The sequence below is a fragment of the Pristis pectinata genome, chromosome 18, assembly GCF_009764475.1.
Source record: "Pristis pectinata isolate sPriPec2 chromosome 18, sPriPec2.1.pri, whole genome shotgun sequence".
Classification (NCBI taxonomy): Eukaryota; Metazoa; Chordata; class Chondrichthyes; order Rhinopristiformes; family Pristidae; genus Pristis; species Pristis pectinata.
Window position 1 is genome coordinate 30,586,874 of NC_067422.1, and position 19,156 is coordinate 30,606,029.

At 39.4% G+C, this 19,156-nt stretch overlaps 1 protein-coding gene across 4 annotated transcripts in view; it reads left to right on the forward strand.

Moving 5' to 3' along the window:
- The window catches only part of myocd (myocardin), a 475,084-nt gene that overhangs the window by 414,843 nt on the left and 41,085 nt on the right, over positions 1 to 19,156 (forward strand). For all 4 annotated transcript variants that reach the window (XM_052033032.1, XM_052033033.1, XM_052033030.1 and 1 more), the window contains 3 exons: positions 1,393 to 1,448; positions 15,321 to 15,396; positions 18,072 to 18,233. In XM_052033032.1, coding sequence (XP_051888992.1) covers positions 1,393 to 1,448; positions 15,321 to 15,396; positions 18,072 to 18,233 — 294 coding nt within the window. The remainder of the gene's footprint in view (positions 1 to 1,392; positions 1,449 to 15,320; positions 15,397 to 18,071; positions 18,234 to 19,156) is intronic.

Here is a 19,156-nt window from a genome sequence, read left to right on the forward strand (position 1 = left end):
GGCAGTAACTGGTGCTGCGGCTGACCGATTGATAACAGATAATGCCAGTAGACAAATGACCTTCATTCCTCCCTCCCACCTTTGCCCCTGATTCAGGTGCACTACAGTTTCTACACCAGTGTAATTCAGTTTGCTTTGCAGTCTTCATTTTCACTTGAACTGATCACACTTGGCATTTGTGTTAGTTTGTGGATGAAAAATACATAAACCAGGTGCATAAAATTTGAAGCAAAATTGAGAGATAGCTATCTGTAACTTGGAAAAAGCAGAGATAATTTTTGCTGCAGTCAAAATTTTGCAGCTTAGTTTCAATGTCATCACAGCTGGCAGGTGAAAGGATAAGGATCACATCTGCAAAGGTCCCATGTTCAAGAAACCATGGAGGAGGTGCTGTGCCTCGTGTAGTTGGAATGATATGTCCTGGATGTTGCGTTAGTCTCATTGCAGAAGGATAAAGTTCATGCAGCTCACCAAAGAACAAGGTTTTTTACTTGAGTATCCTAACGTAACTAAGTTCTGGAAGATGACTTTCTAAATAAAGTTTAAACACGTTATTACCTGTAAACTCAAGATAGCTGAACACAGATAACAGAAGTTTTCTGTGTAATTATTCACTGAAGTGTATAATAGCTTCTTATCCAAGGAAACTTGCATCAACTTCACCCCAACCTCATCTTTTAACTTCTAGGCTAAGAACAATCATTTTTTCAAGTGTACTTTTTGGAGTAGTTAATCCCCTCATGAATTCTGTTCATGTTAAGAGTAATGTGGCATTGAAATGAATTGGAACACTTTCTACAGTAATTCTCTCTCTAATTTTACCAGTAAATTAGATGTATCAGATTGGACAACCACCTATTCTTGCAATAATTAAATGTCTTACAGAAACTCCCACACAAACACACATGCTTTTTAGTTAAAGCAAAGTACCTAAATTAGCTGAACCTATGTTTGTTAAATGTTGCAAGACATTGTTATGTTGTGAACATCTACTTGTGTTGGATATCTGATGTGTAGCTAACTTCAAGACTTTGACTAAACACAGCAGATCTCACCATAGGGCATGTAAAGGGTACAATCTTTAATGTTTTATTAACATACACCACATATCCACAGATGGGTTTTGTTTTAATGAAACATTGCTATTGTGTTGCAGGTACAACATTGCTGGTCATATGTAATTATTTGAGGATGTTTCGGATGCTAAATTCAGTATGGTAAATTCAGCTTTTTTGAAAGAATAATTTGTGTCGTCGTGAAATTGACATGGGATCCTGTGAGCTTGACTATGGCAAGCTGATATTTATCTGTAAATGTGAGCATTTTACAAGTTTGAATTAGTCGCTGACCTACCTGCTAACCAGTCTGGATTTGTTTTGTTTATTACTCTAGCTCTAAAGAGTCCAGCTGCATACCACGACCAAAGAAAAAGTCTGGAAAGAGCCAAGGTATGGACTCCCAATACCAAGATTGCAATCATTGCAACTGGTATTAATTCAAATAGCAATTCAGAAATTGAATTGAACAATGTGCTTATTACCTGAGAGAAAATTTCAGTCTTGCAGTCTGTAAATTAATGTAACTGTATGTTCTGTCCTTGATTTTCTGTCAACAACCCAGCTATTTGTTCCCACTGTGAGCACGGAATCTTCATTCATTGATTGGCAGCTTAAAAACATTTGCAAATGCATTTGAAAAATGCTTTGAGCTGAAGTGATCTTGCAAAACATTGTTCTTTTGATTGTGGGCTACCTTCAGTTGGTGGGAGTGTAGTCTCCCAAAAACCTCGTAATATATGTGCCAAAGTAGTTGAGTGTGGCAGAAATTATCATTTTGAAACAGTGCCCAGATTTTCACCTTTAAACATGACAAGATTTTCTCTCACTGCAAAGTATTGCTTTAAGGAATGTTAGAATATTTTACATTTTTTTTTAGCATGCATTGTGATAATAGAGATATCTCCCTCCTTTTCTGAAAGTCAATGGGTTTTTCCTGGGTTCATTTCAGGCATTTTAATATTGAGTTTACAGTACATTGTTTAAATTGGCAGTTGTGTTTTCAACAGTTTGCTGAAACCACTCTAACTTCAAGGTTTCTTTCACCACAATTCCAGCTCTTAACTGTTGTTTGCAGGTGATACGAATGCAATTCTCTTGTGACAGGAATGATAATTGTGTACGTTAATTGCCTTGACTGTATTCTCACTGGTGTTCAGAAAGGTTAATATCTGTCATTACTGAAAATAGTGGACGTCCATGTTGTGAGATTGTATTGGATTAATGACTGACCATACTAAATCCACCCAGGTTACACTGTGAGTTCTGCCAACTGAGTAAGACCTAGTTACCAGAAAACCAGTGTAAAGAGCAGGAGACAGGAGTCAACACCGGAAAATAATTTGCTCACAAGAACTTTAGTATTTCTGAATCTTAATGAATTTGCTTTAAAGTGATCATATCAAATGGACACTGAAGATAGTAATAGTGCCTAGCAAGCTTTATTAGGTCTTGCATTCGATTGATTATAAAGTGGATTTGTGAGTTATCAAGTTTTGTCTTCTTAAACCACTAGGTCACACAATAAGGGTAAGGGGTGAGACAGCAAGGCAGCTTTTGAGCTCTTATTTCTGTATTTCAAATGTATAAAGCCATGTAGGAGTACTTGAAAAGCTAACAACTAAACAGGTAAGCAGCGAACAAAATACCAAATGCAGTGTTCAAGCACTGAGACATTATTGAGGAAACTGTACAAGTTAATTCAAAGAAAATGGGCTTTACTTATCTTCCAGAAAAGCCACCTGTTGAGACATACTAAAAGCAAAACAAATGACCAATGATGTCCGAAAGACTGTCCAAGTTCCTGGAGCTGTTTTAGATTTACACTAACACTTAAAAAGTGACCTCCATGCAGTGTTCTCCCTTTTTATATTCATGAGCTGATGAACTGGATTTCAGAGGTAAATTGGCTTCTACTTTAACACTGATAAAAAAGATGAGATCAGATCCTCGTATTTACTTAATTAAAACTAACCTGCTTACACTCATAGAGGATGTTTAAATATACATTTTTGCAGATTCACAATTCCTTTTCATTAAATGGAGTGCAGATGAGCGAAAAACCTATGTATCTCCAAATAATTACACTCCTGTAGTATTAAAGTATACCCCAAAAGTGAGAGCAGTGGTATGTTGGTTTTGTGACTCCTTGGTGCCATCTTCACCAGATGTATGTAGTGGCTGGTGAGCTTGGAACATTTTCTAAGGGCAGCTGCTTGTATGAGCCATTAAGTGCCAAGCTATCTTTGAGAAGGCCAGGTCAAATCCAAGGACCCAGCATGAGCTCCTGCCCTTCTTGCTGCTGTACTGGGAACCTGGCAAGACTCCTTTCCCTCTGCTGACATTCCCAAGGCAAGGAATCATCCCCTGGTTTGATGTACAGAGGTTGCCTGTGCAGGCTGGTATTAGGTAGACCGTCTAAGGGATGCATGGTGGGTGTGGGCTGATTATCCAGATCCAAGTCTCCACCATCACCTCCTTTGAGTGTGACGACAGCTGCAGGTACCTATCTCTTTGTTTGACTGTCCATCTCTAATCAGCCCAGAAATTTCTATATAGGAACGTGCTTAATGTTCATTATAAATAAAGGTTTTAGTAAAATTATTAATTCCATTAGTTTGTGTTTGAATATCTGGATGTTCTGAGTTCAGATTATCAAACCTTGGTACCAGGTCCCAACCTCCTATTTTCCATTGATTTAGTACCTTGCATTACATAGTTTCCACATTCTGTATTCCCCTATGTAACCCAGGAATGGGACTGTATTCTGAATCCAGTTTTCCAAAAGAGCAACCAAATTGTTTCCACAAGAACCAAGAGATGAGGGTCAGCATCAGAAACCAATATGATCAGAAAGCATCCTCTAATGAAAGTAGTTCTTAATTATCTCACTTTAAATTAATTCACTTCCAGTGAACAGCTGAGGACTGGAACAGCAGAACAAACCCTACCAGGCTTTGTGAACTTGATTTGTTCTTTTTTTTTGACATCCAAATAAAATTGAAGTGAGAACCTGGAAAATACTTACTTACAGTTGTTATCTCTTTGAGCCATGTTGTCACTTGAGCATGCAGTTAATCCAAGCGTTAAGCAGCAAAGCAGATTTTGCAAGGCTCCTTTTTTGAGTTTCAAAAATATCAGTACTTAAAGAGTTAGATAAATGAAAAAATGACCACAGGTTGAAACTTTCTAGTCCAGCTTTCCGTGATCTGGAATGTTTTGAATCTGCAGTACAAATCTATACTAATTAACTAATTCTATCTAAGATCTAAAAGTAACTAAGATCTGTACTAATCTGCTGCTAATTAACCTACCAGTACAACTTCTGCGATCCCATCCAACTGCATTTCCAATTAACAAAAACCTTGGGTTGCGGACAGTTCTCAGAACCCTTATGCGGCCTAGGGAGTGTCTATACTTAAGGAGAACAGTTCTCCTGCTCAGAGGGAGATTAGCAGGGGCAATTTCTGTGATCTAGATTTTTTGTGGTCTGGCACCAGTCAAGTCCCAAGGGTGCTAGACTTAAAGAGTCTCAACCTATAACAGATTAGCCCAGGCAGTGTTAAAGAGCACAGTGCGATTTAACTAAAAGATAAAAAACATTCATTTTGTGCCTTTTTAACAGCTAAATGTGAAAGAGGAGAAATGGAAGGTTGGGGGAGGGGAGGGGAGGGGCACAACAGGAAATGTGGAAACTTGTCCAGGAATGCACCTGGTCTTGTCACTGAACATCTCTACCCTAACATAAACAGCTGTACCTCGAGATTTCTTCATGTGCCTACAAGTAGCATGTATTCTCTAACAGAACGTGTACTTGGTATTCAGGGCCTGTGGAAACTTGTACAAAATGACTAAAGAAAACACATGGATTTGCCATAGCTGATTCCATGCCTTCAAGGTAAATCCATGCTTTCAGTCTGGCACTTTCCGTGAACGATATTGCCTCTTCATTACTCTGCTCAGCAACTTGATGCCATTCTGTGCCACCAGTATGGGTATGGATATATCAGAGTCATAGTGTGTGCAAACAAAGCCTTCCTTCCGTCCTTCATTGAAGAGTACACAGAGGACGCAATGGCATAGTGGTAAGTGCTGTTGATTCACAGCTCCAGCAACTAGAGTTCGACCCTGAGCTCAGGAGCTGTCAGTGTGGAGTTTACAGCTTCTCCCCATGGCCACATGGGTTTCCTTCCCCATGCCCTGGTTTCCTCCCACACCCTAAAAACATGCTGCAAATTGTGCCTATCGTAGTTAAAGTGGTGAAAGAATCAAAGGGAAGTTAGCATCTGTGCAAGAGAGTAAATTGCAGAACTACAGGGAAATGAGACTGAAGGGATTGCTGTACAGGAGCTGGTATGGATGCAGTGGGGAGAATGGCCTCCTTCTGTGCCATCGTAGGGAATTGGTAATTTATGGGCAGCTGGTAGAGCTGCTGCCTCACAGCTGTAGCACCTTGGGTTCCAATGCTGTCTGTGTGGAGTTTGCATGATCTCCCTGTGACTAGGTAAGTTTCTCCTGGGTGTTCCGGTTTCCTCCCACATCCCAAGGTCATGCGGGTCAGTAGGTTAATTAGCCACTGTAAATTGCCCCTAGTGTGTAAGTGGATGGTAGAATCTGACAAGGGTTGACAGGAATATGAGGAGAATAGGTTATCGGAAAAGTGATTGCTCAGTGGGCTGGCATGGACTCAACGTGCTAACTGGCCACCTATGTCCAAGGAATTATGGAAATTGCTTTGCCCTTCAATGCTCGTATTATTCACCCACTCTTGCACCATGTGTTTTTGACATGGGGCAGTTGTTCTTTGATCTCACTGCACTCCAGAAGAAGCATTTCATTTCTTTTAGTTCTTCGTAGGATTTGAATTGGATTCATTGCCATTTATTGCCTCCTCTGCCACATCAGAGTTGGAAACTGCTGGCCTGCTTCCCCTCCCACAACCTATCCCCAAGGCCTCCCCAAACCCATTCTGAGCTGGTTCAGATGTGGAGAGCCAATCAAGCTAGCCAGAAGTATCCCAGACTCCGACAGCACAGTGAGGAGACCCCACCCCTCACAACATCCTTGGAAGCTTTGACAGCCGACTGGTTTTCCCATTATAAAGGGGGTGGGGAAAAATTTAAAGATTTTTACATGTCTCAACATTCAGAGAAATTTAAAAGTTGTTTAAATTGAATGAAATAATTACAAAAATATTAAACATTTCGAATAGGTTAACTAAAACCACCTGAACAAAATAATTATAAATATTAAACTAAAGAAAAATAATTAAAACTGCCTGTCTTAACCTTTCCTCCTAATACAAAGCCCTACAATCCCCATTGAATTCGGTCATTACAGGATCTGAGAGGTGATTTGTCTGGAATGCCAGCAAGCCGGGACTCTTCTGCTGGGTCCAGCAGCTTCAGCCTCTGAGTCTCTCAGTAAGTCCAGAAATTTCATGTTTGACAACCCACGAATGGAAGTTTAGGGCCCAGCTAATTGGCAAAGATCAACTGTTCTAAACAAATCCAATGTGCATTAGCCTGCAATATCAGACTTAGAATGATTCAGAGGATTTTTATGTAGGAGTGATGTAATGAGCTTCATAATCTGATTCAATTTGTTCAATTATATTCAAGAGTTGGTAGGAGCACTGACCTAATGCTCTCTCACTATAGATTCTCCTTAACAGCAGGGCAATGTTCTTAACAACATCACTTCTGAAAGTGAGAATTCCTTGGAGACCAGTACTATCCTTGGCATTGCATTTGAATTTGTAAAATGGGAATGGCAGGTGAAGAATCATTTGGGCTAGCAAAAATGTGAAGTGAATCCTGATAAGGATCTGAGATTGGAAGAATAGTTGGTTGTCATTTCCAATTTCTGTTAATAAATGTAATACATTTTCAATATAGTTCACCATTCAGAGAGTTACTAGACTGATAGCTGAAATGACAGGTTGTCTTATGAGGAAAGATTGGACAGGCTAAGCTTGTATCCACTGGAGTTTGGAAGAGTGAGTGGCAACTTGATTGAAATGTGTGAAGTCCAGCACCATCTCGACAAGATGGAAATGGAGAAGACATTTCTACTTGTGGGAGAATCTCAAAGTTAGGATCGCTATTTAAAAATAAGGGGTTGTTCATTTTAAGACTGAGATGAGGCAAAAAAAGTTCTCCGAGTCTTTGGAACTCTTTACCTCAAAGGGCAGAGGAAGCAGAGTGAGAATATTTCTAAGGCAGATGTGGATTAACACTTGGATCCAAAGAATGAAAAGTTATCAGGGGCAGTGGGAACACTGAGTTGAAGTTACATTCAGATCATCCATGATCTCATTGAATAGTGAAGGAAGCTCAAGGGGCTGAATGGCCTACTCCTGCTCCTAATAACCATATTTGTATTTCTTATCCACAAACAGGGAAGAAAAGCAAGGACTAAATCTAATATTTATGCCTTTTCAGGATTAAAAATTCCACCAGAGATATCACTGAGATAGTTTTGATTTTCCAGCGGTGGGTGCTCTTATGATATTAAGGATTGTGTTTTACTGAAGTTTATTTTAATTAAAACTAACACAGAGATGAGGCCAAACTGCTACTGATTTAATTGTCTTGCAAACTGAAAGGAGCTTTCTCTTAAGAAGTTTGTTTGTGCTTATGTGGAGATTTCACCCAATCACTGCAAAAATGAGCACCTAAAAGAATCCCTTTACATTCCAGACTGTTTAGAAAGTATAGTATAGAAAGTATAGTAAAGAGGAGTCCAATCTCCTTCCAGCATCAGGTTCACCATCACTCAAAGTATTTCAAGACAGGCTGTCCAACATGCAAAATGGATTTCCAAGTTGAATACTGTCTACAGGTCTGGTCTCCCTCCTAAGGAAGGATATCGTTGCAAGAGAGAGAGTACAATGAATGTTTACCAGATTAGAACTTGGAACAGTACACCATAGGAATAGGCCCTTTGGTCCATGATGTCTGTGCTGACCATGATGCCAATCCAAAGTAATCCCAGCTTCCTGCACATGGTATATATCCCTCCATTCCCTGCATGTTCATGTGCCTAACTAAATGTTTCTTAAATGTTACCTTCATATCTGCTTCTACCACTTTCCCTGGCAGCTATTCCAGGTACCACCACACTCTGTGGGGGGGAAAATATAATCTAGCCCCATAAATCTCCTTTAAACTTTCCCCCCTCACCTTAAAATTATGCCCTTCAGTATTTGATATTTCTGTCCTGGGGTATCTTTGAAGTTAGTCAAGAACTGAAACTTCTGTTGGGCATAATTGTAATGTGTCACTTCTGCCCATTGAGAGAAGTGAAAGTCCTCAGTGGAATAGCCACAAATTTGTGAAACAGATGATAAAGTGCTCAAAAGTCAAGTGATACAATTTGAAAATTAAGGAACAAAAAGTAAAACTGCAAAAGGTAAGTTGAAATCAGAGCAGTTGAGGCTCACACCTTTCCTGAACCATATATTTGTGGTGTAAAATCATGGGTGTGATGCATTGCACACCTAAGTGACATCACTATGCAATCCAAGTGACCTTCATATACTGTAAGTGCATTCTTCATGCATAGTGGAACAAACTACAACTCCCAAAGCCCACTAATATGTACAAACACAATTATATTTTAGATAAAACTCTATCATATAAGAAAAAAATGTTGTGCTATGCAGTAGAATTTCTAGGAGGGTATAATTTTGAACTCTATCTTCCTCATTAGTTAGGCATTATTCTTCTCCCTTGTTGAGGTCCCGAGTTGTACCAACCCTTCATGACATTGGCTATGACTTAGATGCCAGCATCACTTTTCAAGTGATTTCTAATTCTGTGAGGGGTGGGGTGAGAGACACTGGGTGCCTTTCGATGCATGTTTTGGATAAGGAACATCCATTTCAGAGCCTTGAAATAGAGCTGTGATGTACATCACAATGAATTTGAGGACATGGACCATGCCATGAGATAAAAGCCTCCCGATACTGAAAAGACAAGATCAAGGTCCCATCAGTCTTTTCCCTCGTGGAAGTAACATTACTTTTATGAGTCTATCCTTGGATTGGAGCACTAAGCTGAAGAACTGTCTTCTCTGACTCTTTCTGGAACAGAGGTATTCTTTCAAGGGCAGAGTGCCCAAAACTGCACATATTATAGGATGGCAAGGAATTGGATGGCTTAATGCTTGGAAAATTGCCCCTCGACTCCTGGAGACTGTGTTTTAATTCATTTCAAATTTTTATGAGGTGAAGTTCCTTGTTCATTACCAGCTGTGAGTGTATGAAAAGAAAATAATTTTGCCATTCTTAGCTGGTGTCATAGTGAATCACAGCATAAAAATGTAATTTGGCATAAACTGCATTTAATTACTGAGAAACCTCAAGTGTACTTGGTATGAAGAATAAAAGTATCATATTTATATAATGGAGCATGTAATAAATGCTTATTATTGGGATAGTGTACAGAGGACCTTGTTCATGTTTGTAATTTTTTGTACCAGATGCAACCATCACCCCAAAGAGCTCAAATGATCCGCAAAACAAAGAAAATGTAAAACTGTTTGATGATTTCCCCTCCTGCATCTTTTTCACGACATAAGATTTATTGAATCCTGATCTTCATTCCTTTCTTTTCTCCAATGTATATGTCACAAGAGTGAAACATTACAGCAACTATTAAAATAAAAAATAGCACTCTACTAAAATTGAGAGAATGCTAAGTACTTATGTCAAGATGCAAGTACAATAATCTGTAAAAAAAAATCAGAAGGCAAGGCAGCTCACTACATAAATCATACTGAAATTGTTATAATTCACCTTTTTAAAAAGTTGTAGCCCAAACATATAATTATGGTCTGGATGAGAGCTTAATTACATAATGACTTTAAACCACAGAGTATCATAATGTAAGGAAAAATAGAAGCTAGATAGAATTATGAATGTGTGGCATATTACAGAATTAATGCATAAAATATGCAATGGAAAAGAAAACAAACCCATTATCATATCCCTTTCATCATAATAGGTATCACGTGTTAAATGTATTAATGCCAGCAGTTCATTGGAAGATCCAGGCATTTTAATTTCCTGAATTGATTATTCATTTTAATAAATGGTCTGATAATGAAAGGATGACAGTAGAATGAGGAAAATACATCAGTCATATCTGTGTGTGACTGTAGGTGCTTCTCTATATTGTCTGAGAGGAAAAATTAATATATTTATATATTTCATACATAAGTTTCTCGTATTTTTTAATAACATAATGTGATCTCCAGAGCTCCTTTGTAGTAGAACAAGACACGAAAACCCTCCAAGATATTGGCTCTGATCTCAAATTCTTTTCCGTTTTCACAGAATCATACTACAATAGGTCATTCTTACCTATTCTATCAATGGCAGCCCCTTTGAAAAGCCATTCAGTTGGTCCCACTCCGCAATGATGTTTATCACCAATGTTTTTTTTAGGTACTGTTGACTATGCCTCCACCAGCTTTTCAAAAGTTGCAGTTCGTACCAGTCATGCATACCTTGTTCCTATTTTATTGGCTGCTATCATTCGCAAATCAATTAAGCTTTGGCTTGGTTGGAAGATATTTACCTGGATTCTTGCAAAGTTTAGTTCTCTTTAAAAATTCATACCCACCTCCCCCCTTACTGTGGGCCTCCTTCAGACAGCCACTTGACACCCTCACACTTCCCAAACCTCAGCCCAATTGTGTTGCCACTCCCTCCTCCCACTGCTCCACACATTAAAGAATAGAGAAAAGGACTTTAAGGACCAATTCTGTTTTGGCCTGGAAGTTCAGGCGTGTTGTGCCAATAGATTTTTATCATCAGGTATTGTGCGGTAGAAGTAGATAGTTATCATCAACAAAATAACTTCAGGGCCTCCATACACATGATATGCTTATGCACAAAAGTGCAATGGCATCTACCATTGTACACTGCACTGCACTTATTGAAATTCTTCTGCACACATGCAGCTCATGCATGCAAGCTCTGAATGCAAAAGTGGGCTGTTGCAGTAAGTGTGGGGCCTGTTACAGTCTCAATTAAAGGGGAGCTGACCTGGATATTGTTCCTTACACAGGTAAGTTCACTTTAAAAATTCACACCTATCCTCCCCCCTCATTATAGTTTTCCTTCAGACAACCACTTGCTACCCATCCACTACTTCACACCTTAGAGAATGGTGGGCAGGCCTTTAAAGACCAATGCTCATATTGTTGTGTTTCATTAATAGAACTTTGTTGTAGTGGTCCCATCCACAAAACGTTCTCATCCACGTCACCAATGTAAGTTGCCTTAGGAGGTGAAGAAGAATTTCTCATTTCTTGTACCTTTATAGCACCTTTCATGTAGCGGAGTATCCCAAGTGTCTTCACTGGAGCAAATTTCTCCAAGATCTCCTCCTGTGGCTCTGTGCCTAAAATTTGATGCAAAGCCATAAAAGGAGAAATTGGAGCAAATGTCCAGAAGTTTGGTCAAAGGGGAAAGTTTTAAGGAGAGAGAAAGACTGAGGGAGAAAATTCAGAACTTTGGCCTTTGACAGTTAAGGAAATGGCCATCAATAATAGAGCAGTTAAATTCAGGATTGCAGATGATGATGGAGGAGTGCAGAAATCTGAGGCTGTGGGTTGGAGGAGAGTCCAGAGACAAGGCAATGGAAGGATTTTAAAATCAAGGTATTTGTTAAACCGAGAATCGATTTGTATCAGGAAACAAGGGAGTAATGGTTAAATGGGAACTTGGTGTGAGGACAGAGGCAAGAGAATTTTAAATCTGGACAAGCATTTGAACAATTAAATCAATGGAGATGTGGTGGAGGTAATGTAGAATTGGGCATATCTGGGTAGAAGCTGACACTACTTTTGGATGATATTGTTCAGAAAAACACTACATAGAATGGGAGCAAGGATTTATCCAGAGGGGGCACCAGAATTAGTAGTGCAGGGAGAAGAGGAGCTGTTGCAACTAATTCTCCAAATGGATAGATAATAATGGAACCAGGAGAGTACAGACATACTCATCCAAAGAGAGTGAAGAGGAATTGGAGGAGGATGCCGTGGCCAACTGTGTCAAAGGCTGTAGACGAATCGAGAAGACTAAAGAAAATGGATTACCTTTGTCACAATCATATCGGATACATTGGTGACTTTAATTAAAAGCTGCTCCAGTTTTGTTTAAAGCTGCTTTAATATTTATGCAGCAATTTAAACCAGTGGGAAGAAAAACACTACCTTTTGTGAATGAATGGACCCACATTTCTTTGTCTAGGGTGTTATTTGTGCCATAATTAAATCACACTTGACAACACAGAGAGAAACCCAGGAATTTGACTTTGCAGGAAATCTCCAGATTCCTCACAGAAGTGGCAAGTGCTGGGATCACTGGGTGCTGTCATTATGTTTCTTCAACACCTCTTGGCAACAGTTATCTGGAACAAAGTTGGGATGTAACTAAACAGTACTAAGGATAAATGACTGGAGATAAGGTTAATAAAATATTATCTCCCCACCTTTCCACTTTATTGCCCCCTGCCAATGAAAAATAACTTCTTAACTATTTCTCAGTTGCATCTCATTCATGACCCCATGGAATTATTCTTATCAAAATTCCTCTGTACGGTGCCATGAGAATGAAAACCACTTATCTATTTATAGCTCACTCGATTGCAAGAACGACCTAAAAATTACAAGCTTATGAAGAAATGGATAATTGGATTGTTCTTCCAAAGAACCAGTACTTGTACAGATACTGTAATGGTACCTGTTAAGTGATGGTTCTGATTATTTTGGTAAACTTTATTATTTTTGATACTTAAAAAAATTCTATCATATGATTTGAGTCTCTATTCATCATTTTACAAGGTGTTCTGTTTCTATGGCAATGTACTATCGAGGAGGTATTCTGCCAAGACCTCTGTTGCCATTATTGGTTATGTGGCTTGGGGAGAAATGTAGGATGAAAGCCAGTTACCCACCAGAAAGAAGAAAAATAATGGTCAACTGAAGTTTTTCTGTTTGAAACAGTTTGGTTAGGATGGATGGTGTGGGTAAAGACCTACAACTGTGTGCTGCTTTCCACCTGATATTGTAGAGTCCCAGGAAATTGAAGGAAAACAGGTTGTTCTCACCTCCAAAGAATAGGTGCTGATATACTCCCAAGTCCCTGCAAGTGCTGCTATATAACTGGATACTTGAGGGGTGCAGGGCAACATGTTGTTATTCGTTTGATTCCTTTACCAATGATGCATTTGTTACTAGAAATTGAGTACAAGTGAAGTGGCAGATAGGTGATTGTTCCAGCGTTCAACAGTACATTCTTTACACATATCACACATAGAAAATAGGACAAGGAGTTGGCCTGTTGAGGGTGACCATGCCTGATGCTCCATCTCCATGCCATGCTCCCATTCTCTTCCAATACCCCTTGACGTTTTTGTGTCTAGAAATCTACCTACTGCCTTCCTAAAAATGTTCAGCGACTTGGCCTCTACTGTGATGGAGAATGCCACAGGTTTATTCTGCCCCGAGTGAAGAAAATGCTCCCCGTCTCTGTTTTAAGCATTGTATGTGAGACTGTGACTCCTCTTTCTAGAACCACCCCCATCCCAGCCAGAGCAAATTACTTCTAAACTCTGATTAATACAGACCTGACTGATATAAACTGAAACAGGACACATTATTGTACTTGGTAGTAACACAAACCTCTCCATTCTGCCTGAATAGAGATTTTTTTTTCGCAAGGAAAGACTGTGTCATTTCAAATTAATTGTGCAAGTTCTTTTTCAAATAATGTTTTATTTATAGCACATGAAAATGCAAAATATCATGTTTGCCAGAGACCTCACTAGAATGTTACTGTTAATATTTGAACACGAGTCCATGAAATCTGTATTTCATTAATTCATACTTTGTTTCGTTGATACACTGTCAAGTGGTAAGGGTATGATGTGATATATGGATAAATAATTATTGTACGCTGTTCAAAAGAGCATGTTGCATTCTATATAGTCAACTGTTCAGCTGCTTTTTAAATCACAAACTTGCATTCTCTTGTGAATTATTGATTTCTGACTAAACACCAAAAACTGCTCTTGAAATTCCAAAATTAAAATAGAAAATGTTAGAAATATTCAGCAGATCAAGAGGAACTGAGTCAATGTTTCAGGCTGACGGCCTTTCATCAGAACGGAGAAAAGTTAGAAATCAAATATTTCAGTTGAAGGTCAGGGAGAGGGGATGGAGAGAGCAGAGGTAATGTCTGTGATGGGGAAGGTCAAGAGAGACTGAATGCTACAGCAGTGATGCTACTGGTTGAGGGAGCCTTGTTCATCACAGATAATGTGCCTGGAGCAGTTGTAAACAGAAAAAAACAAATAAAAATAGAGGATGAGAGAGGTAAAGGAGAAAATAAACAAGGCTGAAGCTGTAAAATGCAGACTAAAGCAAAATACTGCAGATGCTGGAAATCTGAATTGAAAATCAAGAATGCTAGAAATGCTTAACAAGTTGGGCAGGATCTGTGGAAGGAGAAACAAGGTTAATGTTGGTGACCAAACTGACCCGTTCTGATACAAATCTAAAAAGCTGGTTGTTTGAAATAGTTGAATTCAGTCATATAAGTCCTGAAGCTGTATGTACCAACATGGAAACTGAGATGCTGAGTCTCAGGCTTGCATTGGAATTAACTGAAGCAGTGTAACAGGTCAAAGTGGTATGGAGAACCAGATTTATAGGCAACTGGAAAGTCAAGAGTGTCCCTTACAGGTTGAACAGAGATCTTCTGCAAAGAAGTCATCCAATCGGCCTTTAGTTTCTCCAGTGTGAAGGAGATCATATCACAGGCAATGAGTGGAGTACACAAAGTTGGAAGAGGCACAGTGAAGTGCTGCTAAACCTGGAAGGAGTGTTTGGCTCCATGGATGGTGGGAAGAGAAGAGGTAAAAGGACAGGTGTTGCATCTTCTATGGTTGCACGGGAAAGTGTGAGAAATTCTAAAGGGAACTTTTAGCATTTGGCTACGTTACTTCTCATGCTGCTCTATGAAATTAGGAGCATTAGAAGTTAATCATTTGTTCCTGCCAAAGAATAAACCATTGATGTTTTAGTGAACTTAGTTTCTAATTTGTTGATGATTGATTACAAACACATGAACATATGAATTAGGAACAGGAGTAGGTCCTTTGGCCCCTCAAGCCTGCTCTGCCTTTTTAAAAAAAACTCCTTAATAAGCTCTGTCTTTAATAAACTCCTTGGTTTCTTCACACTTTACAGACAGAAGACTACTTGAAACACAAGATTAGAAGTAGACCTGAGAAAACAGACTTGGTTAATATGCATATCCTGCAAGGTGAGAATGTGATTCTATTGTAATTGTCTTAATGGTATCCAAACGTTATGCAAGTAGTGTTTGTATGTACTTCAAACCCAGTGATAGGATTCTAGGTGACCACATATTTCATATGGAGCCCAGTGGGCACTCATCCACAGTGTATCCCATTGCTTGGTCAGCACTGCAGGCTTATTTATTGCAGATGGACCAATAGTGCTGGGTAACTACACAAGAGGCCTTGCCCAGACCAGAAATTGCCAAAATGGACCTTCTGACAATGTAGCAGATCAAATCTAGATGTGTGAACACTTGAGTTCCTGACAAGGAGTTGATGGCAGGTTCCAGATACAGGGCTTGGTCCATTATGCCCTGGTGTATCCATATTCAACCAGCTAACCTTTAGTAGTGTTCTTCACATGCAGTTTTAGTTAATGGAACAACTTCAGTCCATCACGCAGACCAGCTTTCCGTCCATTGACTCCGTCTACACTTCCTGCTGCCTTGGGAAAGCAGCCAACATAATCAAGGGTCCCTCCCACCCCGGTCATTCTCTCTTCTCCCGTTGGGCAGAAGAAACAAAAGCTTGAAACCACGTACCACCAGACTCAAGGACAACTTCTATCCCACTGTTATTAGACCCTTGAACGGACCTCTCATATGCTAAAGATGAATTCTTGATCTCCGAATCTAGTTGTGGCCCTTGCACTTGTCTACCTGCATTGCACTTGCTCTGAGGCTGCAACATTATATTCTGCATTCTGTTTGCTTTTTACTACCTCGATGTACTAATGTATGGCATGATGTGCCTGGATGGCATGCAAACAAAGTTTTTCACTGTAACTTGGTACATGTGATAATAATAAACCAATACCATTTCGGCATTGCATTCCTTCAGAACTCCTTGTGGAATTCCAGGTAATGCTAAGTGCTTCCAAATTACAGATGTCGATGAGAAGTCAGTAAATTGCTGGTAAAACAAGCGACAAATCAGAAGGACCATGGATGAAATGCCCGGTTTCCTTTCTCATTTCATTCATATTATTTTACATTTGTTGCAATGTATAAAGACTGCCTTTTGACAGACTTGCCTTAGGTTTATGCATTCTCCATATAGGAACTGCTCTTTTCCAATAGAAAAACTCCAGAATGTACTAGGAATGATACTTTGTTAAAATTCACAAACAACTACCTTAACGTAGCAGCATTAGGTTACCTTGTCATCCACGATTTACTCTTTGGTTTCTTTCCAAGAGGGATATTAACTGAATCATCTTGGAGTCCAAGGAATTAAAATTAGCCAGAGAGCAGGTGTTTCCTCCCTTATCCTGTGAGCAGAGTTCAGTGGCCATCATTGGTGATGGGTTAGGTAAGGTTTCCAGCTCCATTTGGGAGAATTCCAGGAACCTTCCCCTCGTGACTTTCTGATTCTAACTGCTCTGCTTTTTCCTCATCACCAACATTTTTTATAACCAATAAACAAAAGCAAAAAATACATTTTAGAACCTCCACTCTGATTTCTCTGTAAATTACTTTAATAGTGACCTTTAATTTTTGGAGACTCCGGCGCAGTCCTGGAGGACTACAACCTCTGTGTTAACCTGTCAGTAGATTTAATGTAATGGCTGGGAAGCATTACCAAGAAGTTGGGGTAGAACAGTTGTAGTTAGGTCAACTTTTCCGTACTGGAATCTGATAAGCAACTTAATTCATGGGGAATCATTTTAATATATTCACCTGCAAGCTTTGCTTCAGATTGATGACTTATATAAGAGTTTTTTTGAGCCAGTATAACACGACAGTGCTCCAAGTCATGTTGGCTAATGCTTGTGATTCCAAACAGACGGTTCGTCTTCAATCATTTAAACAACAGTAACTCGCAGATCTTCACTGTCAAGTGCAGAGGTTCAGGACTTACTGATTCAGAATGCCGATTCCCTCAGAATTTTCTGCCACTTACTCCACTGCATTAGATCCTAGTCTTGCTGGTATTTCCTGGGGTATTGCCTCTTGGATCCCCTGCAAGGTCAACCTAATGCAAGAACCAAGAGCTCATTTATTTGAACAGTGATTGTAGGGCAATGATTCAAGAGGGAGAATGGGATCCAAGTTTTTTTTAAATTACTTGACTTTAATATTTTGATTTATTTTTATGTGTTTTTATTTTTAGGTAACTTTTTTAATTGTGTAATTTGTAATCTTTTATATACTTTGATTTTTTTTAGATGACTCTAAATATCAGAGACATTTAAAAACTATTAAAAAAACACTCTATGGTTTTTACAGCTGCTAATACTGGCCCCAATTTTGCCAGCTGTTAAAGCTGTCAAGTCATTTCAGGGCCTGGCCTCTCAAACTTACCTGATGCAGGGTCTCAACCTGAAACATTAATTTATACATGTTGCCTCCACAGATGCTGCAGATGGTGAGTTTTTCCAGTGTTGTATTTTTGTTCCAGATTCTAGCATCTGCAGTCTCTTTTGTCTTCATAGCAGAGACCCAGTTGCCCCTCACTCCAGGATGTTAAGGTCCAGTAAGTTTGGCCCTCTGTTTCTATACCAGGGAAAGACAGCATTTTGAGGTGTAGGCAAGTGGGTGGAGGGGTGGGTGTGAAGTGTGGTTTACTGGGCCAGCAGGATCTGGTCTGTAATCTTTTCAAATGACCAGTCACTAAGTTTGTGTTTATGGTCCAAAAGATACACCTGCAGAGGGTAAACTTCAAGCAACTCAGATGAAGCTCAAGAGGGCAAGGCTGGCCGATGATCTCAATGAGAAGATAGCCCAAAGACCTGGGCCTTTGGAACTGGTGAAGAAGAATATAATTCCAGTGGACTCAGCAGTGAAAGAGGCAATCAATGGTATTTACAAATATCACATTTGATTCTAATTTGGGATTTGTAGTGTTACATGCCTAGAAACTTCCAATCAATAGTGTTAAGTACACTCTAGGGGGAGGCATCATCACTTTGTGTACAGTCTCCACTTAGCACCACCAACCATCAATGAATTTCTAAGTAATTATCCCTTGTGTGTTACATTGAAGTATTCAGCATTCGGATTGATTCTTACCAAAGCAAATAGATTTGTTACCACTATCTGTAGCGTTCAGTAGGAATTTATAATTCTTTGTCTTCATTTTACAGGCTGTAAGTCTGTGTGCAAGGTGTCTTTATTGCCCATTCCAGATTGCCGTTGAGAAGGTGATGGTGGTGAACTGCCGCCTTGAACCATCTCAGAGCTTCCAGCTTCCCTTTACAGGCTCTCCCTGGGTAACAAATGGGTTCCATTTTTACAGATGTCCTTAAGTCAATTTTGTCCATAAATCAAAATATACAGAAAAATCAGTTGCTATAGTAACCATACTTCCACAGTATTGTAATGAATGGCATCAAAAGCACATAAGATGATAAGAAAGGACAATTACTAAAAGTGTACAGAGAGAGAGAATAAGAGAGAGGAAACTACTTTTGCTGTTCGTAGGAACAAATCTATGTACATTCATTGGTCTTCTGAATTTAGTAATATTATGGGAGCTTGTTCATATGTACAGGTGCCCATAAGTCTGGTGTTTGTAACCTGGGGACGGCCTGTATATTGTTCACCCGCACAGTCAGCTGGTTAGAAACCTCCCACAGCTAAGAGGGAATCTGGGAGAAGAGTTCCCAGGCGTTTCTGCTGCTCTTCAGTTACTTGCTGGGAGTTGCACAATAACAGTGCAGCGACAATTTCTTTCTGAAAGGAGAGCCTGGAAATAATAGCAATTCTTAACTCGCTATACGTA